The sequence below is a fragment of the Marmota marmota genome, unplaced genomic scaffold, assembly GCF_001458135.2.
Source record: "Marmota marmota marmota unplaced genomic scaffold, marMar, whole genome shotgun sequence".
NCBI classification, from domain to species: Eukaryota; Metazoa; Chordata; class Mammalia; order Rodentia; family Sciuridae; genus Marmota; species Marmota marmota.
The window spans coordinates 6,662,236-6,670,868 of record NW_026000102.1 but is presented as its reverse complement, the minus strand read 5'-3'; the positions used below and the strand labels follow the sequence as shown (position 1 = coordinate 6,670,868).

The following is an 8,633-nucleotide window of genomic DNA, read 5'->3' as shown; positions in this document are numbered from 1 at the left end:
ATAGGTGGGTGGATGGATGGTGGGTGGGTGGGTGGAAGGGGGTGAGTAAGTGGATGGATAGATTGACAGATGGACGGTGGATGATTGGATGGATGATGATGACATGAGAACAACAGAGAAGCCCCCCACCCTGTGCCTATCCAGAGCCAGGGCCAGATGTGGTTGATGCCTGCCCTCCTCCTGCCTCCCCGCGTACAGGTGGGGACAGAGTTCACCACCATCCTGTACAACTTCATGTGCAACAGCAGCTGCGTGGGGGGCATGAATCGCCGGCCCATCCTCATCATCATCACCCTGGAGACCCGGGAGTGAGTCTGCCATGATGTGGTGGTGGAGGTGGAGCAGGGCTCAGGCCAGCACCGTGGGGCTTGGCACAGAGCCGGGACGGCAAGGCCAGCTGGGAGAAGGGTCCGCAGGACAGGCTGCTGGGAGGGAGGGACCTCCCCTGCCTCCGGGGCAGGAGCTGGGCCTTGGGAGGGAGACGGGGCAGGCTGACCTCAGAGCAGCCCGCTGCTCGGGGCTGTGGTTCTTCCTGTGGGAACACTCTGGCAGGAAGTCCTGCGGGGCCCACAGTGGGCGGGGAGAGGCAGGGCTGGGCTGGGTTGCTGCAGCTCATGGCTCTGGCTGTGCCCTCCTGACAGTGGACAGGTGCTGGGCCGCCGGTCCTTTGAGGGACGCATCTGTGCCTGTCCTGGCCGTGACCGCAAAGCCGATGAGGACCACTACCGTGAGCAGCAAGCCCTGAACGAGAGCGCCACCAAGAGCGTGGCCGCTGGCAAGCGGGGTGAGTGGGCCCGGCGGTGGTGGGCGGCCACGCTAAAGGATGGAGCTGGACATGTGGGGAACTTGGGGGGACACACTAGCATCTCTTAGGCAGATCCAGGCCCTGAATGGTCCCGGGGCCCGGAGGCCTCCCTGGTCCCTGAGCCCCTGGCCAGGGCACCTCATAGGTCCCGGCCCACGTGGCACCCTGGGCTCAGCTCGTCTGGCCTGGCATCTGTCCAGGTTTGCTCCGATCACGTGCTGCGTCCATGGGAGGGCCAGCTTGCATGGGAGTGGGGTGTCTCGAAACCCCGGGCCTCCGCCCTGTGCCCTCCACCTGTGGCCTGGCTCACCTGCCCTGCCTGCCTCCCTGTAGCGTTCAAGCAGAGTCCCCCTGCCATCCCCACCCTGGGCAGCAGCGTGAAGAAGAGGCGGCACGGGGACGAGGACGTATACTACATGCACGTGAGTGAGCACCCCAGGGCCGCGGGGGGACCTGCCTAGCTCTGTCACTTGGGCAGCCCAGGCCGGCGCATCCCAGAGGCCACCAGGGGTGGCCCCCACACCTTCGATGAATCGCCATAGAAGGCAGGGCCTCAAAAGAGAGAGGCTCCCAGGGAGCCGACCCGACAGGCCACCGCGATTGAGGCGGGTCCGCCAGGTCAGTGGCTCTGAGCCAGGCCGATCCGACGGTGGAAATTCGGCAGGCATCCCATAATCCTCAGTTCTGGCAGGTGGTGTGTGGCTTGTGTGTCTAGGACAGTTGGCGTGAGGCCACTTGGCTGATGAATCGAGGCACCTCATGCCTCGATGGTCTCCCTCTTCCACAATGGAGCTGAGGGGTTTTAATTCTTCACAGGGAGCCTTTGTGGAAATCCCCCGTCCCCTGAGCAGGAAGGAGTGGCCATGGTTCCCCTGGACAGGAGGCCTGGCCTGCCACTCAGGTCATGGTCACTGGTCAGATCTGCTGCAGGGGAAGGGGAAAGGCCAGGGAACCCCGAGGAAGAAGACGCTGCTGCCAGCCGGTGTCCTCCTACGGCTGCGCTGCCCCCTAGGGGCCTGGGCCGGTGGGGTCCTGCGTGCCCCTGGCAGAGCGTCTGCCTCTGTGCTCAGGTGCGCGGCCGGGAGAACTTCGAGATCCTGATGAAGGTGAAGGAGAGCCTGGAGCTGATGGAGCTGGTGCCGCAGCCGCTCGTGGACTCCTACCGGCAGCAGCAGCAGCAGCTCCTGCAGAGGCCGTGAGTGAGCTGGCCGCCCCCGGCTGCCCCTGCTCGGTGCCGGCCACCTGGCTGGGAAGGGGATGGCTCTGCCCAGCAGGGGAAAGGCAGGAGCACTGAGGTTTTCCTGGCCACTGGGGACCAGCAGTGGGGCCTGGCGGCTCAGGGCTCAGCTCAGGGTGGTCCTGTGGCCACCCTGGGACCCTGCGTCATGGCCTTCACTATGTTCTCCCTCCAAGGGGCCTTGTAAAGTTTGCTGAGTGGAAAGGTAGGGAGGGGGCAGTTGGGGTGACGTCAGTGGCATGAGTCAGCTCCACCCACGACAGAGGTCCTGCTGGACAGCAGGGGAGGAGGCTGGGGGCTGGGCCTGGCTGCAGTGGGCAGGAGGCCAGTGAGGAGGCAGCCGCTCTTGAGGCTCAGTGGGTCAGGTCCCCTCTGCCTGCGTGCAGTGGCACTCATGGACATGCCTGGGCCGGGCGAGCTGCCCTGGCCTCCTTAAACGCGGTTCATTGCTTTCCAAGCAGGAGCCCCCTACAGCCTCCATCCTATGGGCCTGTCCTCTCCCCCATGAGCAAGGTGCACGCCGGAGTCAGTAAGCTGCCCTCGGTCAACCAGCTGGTGGGTCAGCCTCCCCCACACAGCTCAGCGGCTGGGCCCAACCTGGGGCCCATGGGTGAGTCCCTCGTGCACTGGAGGCCCCAAGTGGGTTGGGGAGACCCAATACTGGGTCTGGCTAGAGTCACTGTGGCCAAGCTGGTGGGAGGGCACGGGCCGCTCCTCCCCCAGTGGCTCTGGTGGGCAGCAGGGTCCACTGGCAATCCCAGGAGGGCAGAGACGGCATGGTTAGGAGCAGGCGGCTCACAGCCCTGCACCGCCTCTCAGCAGCTGAAGGGGCTGTTGGCCTCACAGAGCCTCAGTTTCCCCACGAGGGAAATGGCATTAGAAGTGCCAGACTCACTTGTTTTGAGGGTTAAATGATGAAAGGGGGCCCCAGCACTTGCAGGAGGCTCAGCCAGCCATGTGTCTGAAGCTGGGGTGCCCCCAAGGGGTGTCCTGAGACATCCAGACCCCAGCATTAGAGACCCTGAGACCTGTGGTGCTCTGGTGCCCGCTGCTGTCCCTCTGCCCTCTCATGGACTGAGCAGCTTGTACACAGGTCCATACCTCCTAGGGACAGGAGCCAGGGCCCAGGGCTCAGTCCTTGCTTAAGCCTCGGGTGGCCGTGGTCACTGAGCGTCACACTGCCACGGGAGCCTCCTATGGGGCCTGCCTGCTCGGGGACACTGAGGCCCACCTGCCCTCCTGCCCAGGCCCTGGGGTGCTCAACAGCCACAGCCACACGGTGCCGGCCAACGGGGAGATGAACGGCGGCCACAGTTCCCAGTCCATGGTCTCGGGACCCCACTGCTCCCCACCACCGCCCTACCACGCCGACCCCAGCCTTGTCAGGTATGGAGTGTCTGCCTGACGGGGCTCCTACTGTCACCCTGTCAGCAGGGGGTGGTCTCTGCACGCTGGCCGGTAACTGCAAACGGTCCTTAGAAGGGAGAGCACCAGGAACAGGGCTTCTGGCTGATGCCCCCAGGGTTGGGTCCATGGGTGTCCCGAGGGAGCCACAGCTTTGTCTGCGGCCCTGGCCACTGGGCTGAGCCTCCCTGTGAGAGGCTGTTCCCACCCGCCAGGCCTCACCACGAGGTGCCCTGAGGCTCATGCTGCCGTTGTCCCCCGGCCCCCGCAGCTTTCTAACAGGATTGGGGTGCCCAAACTGCATCGAGTACTTCACCTCCCAAGGGCTGCAGAACATGTATCACCTACAGAACCTGACCATCGAGGTGAGGCTCAGAGGGGGCAGGGGCTGTCCCGGAGGGAACTGCCTTCCAGGGCAGGGGAGCGGGCAGCCTTTCCCTGGGTGGGCAGAGCCTGGCCACAGCACTCACTTCCCCCTGGAGGCAGCTCTCGAAGCTGCAGGCGAGCTCCACCGGGTGGGGAGGAGGCTGGTGGACTTGCAGCGGGGCCTCTGGGAGCTGGGCTTCAGGTTGTCTCTGGTCAGAGTCTTCTGGTGCCCTGGGTCAGGCTGCCTTTGATTTTAGGGGCTGGGCTGTTTCCAAGGCCTAAAGTGTCAATGCAGGAGTCAGAGGGGGTGGGTTTAGTTCAGAACCATGTACACTAAGGCTCAGAGAAGGCAAGCAGCTGGCCCAAAGCCACGCAGCTCATCCTGCATATGGCAACCACACATTCTGGGTCCAGAGTTGGGGGCTGGAAGGACCCCAGGCAGCTGTTTTGAGCAAGCAGCCATGCTGTCTCTGGTTTCAGTACGAACACTGGCAGGCTGGAGCCGGACTGGTCTGCAGTGGCTTAGGGTTGCCCTGACAGCTGGACAGGTCCATCGGACACAGCAGTCAGCCCTCGGGGCTGCAGCTCTGTGCCTCGGGCCCTCTGCTGTCCCTGCTTCTCGGCCAGCTGGCTCACCCAGGTCAGAGGCCAGCTTTGAACCTGGCCCAGGGCCCCAGGCCAAAGGTGCAGATTTGTCTGAGGGAGCTGGGGTGAGAGCCTGGCCACTCGCTGAGGGTGGTCATGGCTGTGTCCACTTACCACCCTCCCCAGGCTATCCCCATGACCCTCCTGGCCAGCTCAGAGGGCCCAGGTCAACTGAGCCTCACCAGCGCTGTTCATGAGCCTGGTGTGGGGAGCAGGGGTGGCGGGTGGCGGAAGCTCAGGGCTGATCCGGGATTACTGCCAGCTAATAGCACCGAGGGGTGCCCCCAGGCTGGGAGGCAGGTCATCCACCCGGCCCCATCTCTACCCTGACTGTGGCCAGGGCCCTGCTGGACACGGCCCCAGGAGGACTTGCACGCACTTCTCAGCAACCCTGCCAAGACGTGGTGTGGCCCAACACCAAACACGGGGTCCTGTGCTGCCCTCTTCTGGGCCCCTCCAGATGACAGTGCCCCTGGGCAGGGGCTTCCTTGCGGGTGGGGCGTCTCTAGGAGAAGGCCACCAGCTGGTCATGTGATCCTGCAGCTCTTCTCCTGCCCCCGGGGGGCGCCACTCTTGCAGGACCTCGGGGCCCTGAAGATCCCTGACCAGTACCGCATGACCATCTGGAGGGGGCTGCAGGACTTGAAGCAGGGCCATGACTGTGGCCAGCAGCTGCTGCGCTCCAGCGGCAACACCGCCACCATCTCCATTGGCGGCTCGGGGGAGCTGCAGCGGCAGCGGGTCATGGAGGCCGTGCATTTCCGCGTGCGCCACACCATCACCATCCCCAACCGCAGCGGCCCCGGAGTGGCGGGCCCCGACGAGTGGGCGGACTTCGGCTTCGACCTGCCTGACTGCAGGTCCCGCAAGCAGCCCATCAAGGAGGAGTTCACAGAGAGTGAGAGCCACTGAGGGCCCGGCCTCCCCGGCGCCTGCCACGGTCGCGCTTGGCCTCAGTGGCAAGACCTTTGGGCTGTGCCCGGAGAAAAGGCAGGGTCCTCCCAGTGTGCACCGCTTCCAAGGGGACATCACTGGCCTTCTCCAGCCACCGGAGATGCCCATTGCGCCTGAATCCCTGTAGGAAACTCTGGAGCTGCCTACCCGCAGGCTGGCCAGGTTGGGCGTGGGCTGGTGCTGGGCAGGCTGTCCCTGGCAGGAGCAGCCATACCAGCGTCTGTTCTTTGGGGACTCTGCCCTCTCCCAACCAAGCAAGGACTCCTCTGCTGATGTTCTGCCAAAAAGTATTTCTGGTGTCTTTTTGTTCTGGGTAGCGGTGAGCAGCGGGTGACTGCCCTGAAACACGGTCACCGGCAGGTTGAGTCCAAACTGTGGTGCCCAAGGTGGGGCTGGGGACTCCTTTGCGGGACCTGAGGATGGCTCTGTCCCCTGCACACCCACTCGCAGTGACCGTGTCTTTCCTGCTCAAATCAGAGCTGGCTGGAACTGGAGAGGACGGTGGACGAGGGCATGGCCCCTCCTTGGAGGCCAGGAAGCTTCTGGCACCTGCCTCCAGCAGGCACCCCCACGAGCACCTGGCCGCCGTCACCGAGAGAGGTGACGGAGAGGAGGGGGATAGCACGTCGCGGGGACTACTGGAAATCGTCAACATTTGATAAAATGTGCTCTTTTGTACGTGGAGGGTCACTGTGGTGTAGTTTTGTCCTTGAGTTCCACTCTGAGCCGTCCCGGGTTCTACCTGGCACATCTTTTTTGCTTCCCACGTGTTGCCAACAAGCCCGGCTCAGAAGGGGACGAGCCGGGGGGGGGGGGCTGTCACGTGTCCCCAGGATGGACAGCGGTGGAGGAGGGAAACCGAGCAGCACTCAGGAACGTCCTTCCCTGTCCTCTGTGGGGGTGTCACAGGTCCACCTCAGGCCCGAGGCCGGTGCTGCGCTGGTGGCAGTTTCCTGTTCTCAGGGGATGGCACTGAGGCAGGGACGGGGGCCCGGCCTTGATGGAGCCTAAGGACGGGACTCCACAGGTGAGGAGAGACGTTGGCAGGGGCCACCTGTGGGCCCGTCCGTCTGCGAGGACCCTCCTGAGCCTCCGTAGCCAGAGCACCTGCAGTCAGAGGAGGGCAGGAGGCCTCAGTGGAGGAGGTCATCCTTGATAGTCCTCCTTGGCCTCCAGTGTGTGATGAGACCAGCCCCTCTGCTCCACTTGCAGGACGATGTGGCCCTGGGGCCAGCTGCTGGCCCTCTGCCAGGGTACACTCAGAGTTGGTTCCTTCAGGCCTGGCTCTCCTCTAATGTCATTTAGCAGAGACACTGAAGCCCCCAGGCCAGAAGGTGGTGCAGACCAGCTCCAGACCAGGACTTGGTCCCGGGAGGCTGCCATCGTCCACCACTCCAAAGCAGGAGTGTGTGCTGACACAGGCACAGCCACCACACGCCACCACACCCTTCTCAGGACCTTGAAGGACACAGATGCCTGGGTGCACGTAGGGTGGGAGTGGCCAGCAACTGTCAGGGCTGCCCAGGAGGCTCCCACTGCAGGCCAAGGATGACCACAGGGTCTCCAACATCTCCCTCCAGCTCTGGGGCAGGCATTGACTGCAGCTGCCAGGGGGCTGCCGTCTCCCTGGACACGCCCCCCCACCCAGGGACCCGCTGCAGCTGTGGGCTCCGACCTGCTGGGTGCAGGTGGCTCCTGGCCGAGTGTTGGCTCACCTCCACCTGCACAGTGCAGGCCTGGCTTTGCTGGTCATTGCACAGAAGAGGAAACCAAGGCAGACAGGGTGGCCCCCTCAGGGCTGACGCTGGTTCTGGCCCTGCAGCAGCTCAGGAGCCGTGCAGGTCCCTCCTGACCTGGTCCTTAACCCGTCTCAGGAGCACCGAAGTGCCAGAGTGGCTACCCCTAGCAGGCACGCTCCCTGCTCGCCCCAGTGAAGGAGGCTGTGTTCCGGGGGTGGGCGGCTCAGGGCCTGGAGGGGCCCCCGCTCAGACGTCCACAGAAGGATGGGCAGTTGGAGAACACGCTGGAGGCGCCGTCTCCAGAGCAGGCCAAGGACACTGGTGCTCCTCAGGCCCCCTGGCCTGTCGTCGGCCTTCAGCACCCTGGCACTGCCGACAGAGGACTTGGGGTGAACGGCCCAAGGCTCTGCCAGGGCTGGAGGGGGTGCTCATTGCCCGGAACCCACCTCCTCATGAGGTTGAACGTCCTGGTCAACAAAACTCAAAAATTAAGAAAAAATAAAACTTCAAGGCCCAAGGTCCTCCCAGCAGCACCCGGGCGGTAGCCTGGAAGGTGTGGTCAGCCGGATGCCCTCTGCTGAGCCAGGACGGGTGGGAAGGCCCGACACCCCACAGCCCAGGGGTCTCTGCAGTCTCTGATGGCTCTGGCCATGTCCAGGCGTCAGCACCAGGCCTGGGCTGCGGGAGCAGTCACCAAGCTCAGTGTGCTCCCTTGGTGTGCAGGAATCTGGCTCAGAGGGGAGCTGGGGTTGGAGCACGGGATGCTCTAAGGCTGGGACCAGCGCCACCCGTGTCCTCGGAGACTGCGCTCCTTCCAGCAGTATTAGTGGACGCATTCCAGCGCAGACTGTCTTCAGTAACGTAATCTTGGGGAAATGTGTTATTTTTTTAGCTGTGCTTTGGCGGGAACTTTTGTTTTGTAACCTAATAAAACACGTTTTCGGATGACGGGCTCTTGAGGCTAAACCCTCTCCCGGGCTCCAGAGGATCATCCTGAGGTCCTCATGGTCCTTGTCACACGGCAGCAAACTCAGAGAGACGGGGCATAGGCAGGAAGCGTGCGGGCCCCGCTGGCCGTGAGCACTCGCATCTCTCTCTCTGGCTGTCAGTCCCTCTGACTGGGCTGGGGTGGAGGGTCCCCTGCCCTCACCCCAGGAGAGGACGTGTGGGCAAGGGAGTGGCCTCCCAGGGGCCTGGCCACCTCAGGCCCCAGGTTCAGGCCCCCAACCTCTCGTCCCTACTGGGTCCCTGGCTTTAGAAGGGTCACTGGCTTCCAGGCACGTCACAGACACCCTCGGGGACACGGGTAGTCAGGCACATGCACGCTCCTCGGCAGGACCCAGGGGGACGGACGGAACCCAGGGCTGGCTCCCGGCGGGCTTGCGGCCACCTGGGCTTCACTTTGGTCCCCTGGTCTCAGATTTCTCAGCTTTGGAGTTGTGAACGAGGCGTCAGGAACCTGTCACCGCAAGATGAGGCTGGG

General features: G+C 63.9%; 1 protein-coding gene across 10 annotated transcripts in view; it reads left to right on the top strand.

Annotated features, from left to right (window-relative positions):
* Tp73 (tumor protein p73) overlaps positions 1-6,089 on the top strand; it is a 52,601-nt gene extending 46,512 nt beyond the window's left edge. For 8 of the 10 annotated variants that reach the window (XM_048783752.1, XM_048783755.1, XM_048783754.1 and 5 more), the window contains 8 exons: positions 145-308; positions 642-784; positions 1,139-1,227; positions 1,876-2,000; positions 2,504-2,652; positions 3,290-3,428; positions 3,718-3,811; positions 5,037-6,089. In XM_048783752.1, the coding sequence (XP_048639709.1) occupies positions 145-308; positions 642-784; positions 1,139-1,227; positions 1,876-2,000; positions 2,504-2,652; positions 3,290-3,428; positions 3,718-3,811; positions 5,037-5,369 (1,236 nt within the window). In that variant the 3' untranslated portion in view covers positions 5,370-6,089. The remainder of the gene's footprint in view (positions 1-144; positions 309-641; positions 785-1,138; positions 1,228-1,875; positions 2,001-2,503; positions 2,653-3,289; positions 3,429-3,717; positions 3,812-5,036) is intronic. The other 2 variants (XM_015501481.2, XM_048783759.1) reach the window with 1 other exon arrangement.
* The last annotated feature ends 2,544 nt before the right edge of the window (positions 6,090-8,633 follow it).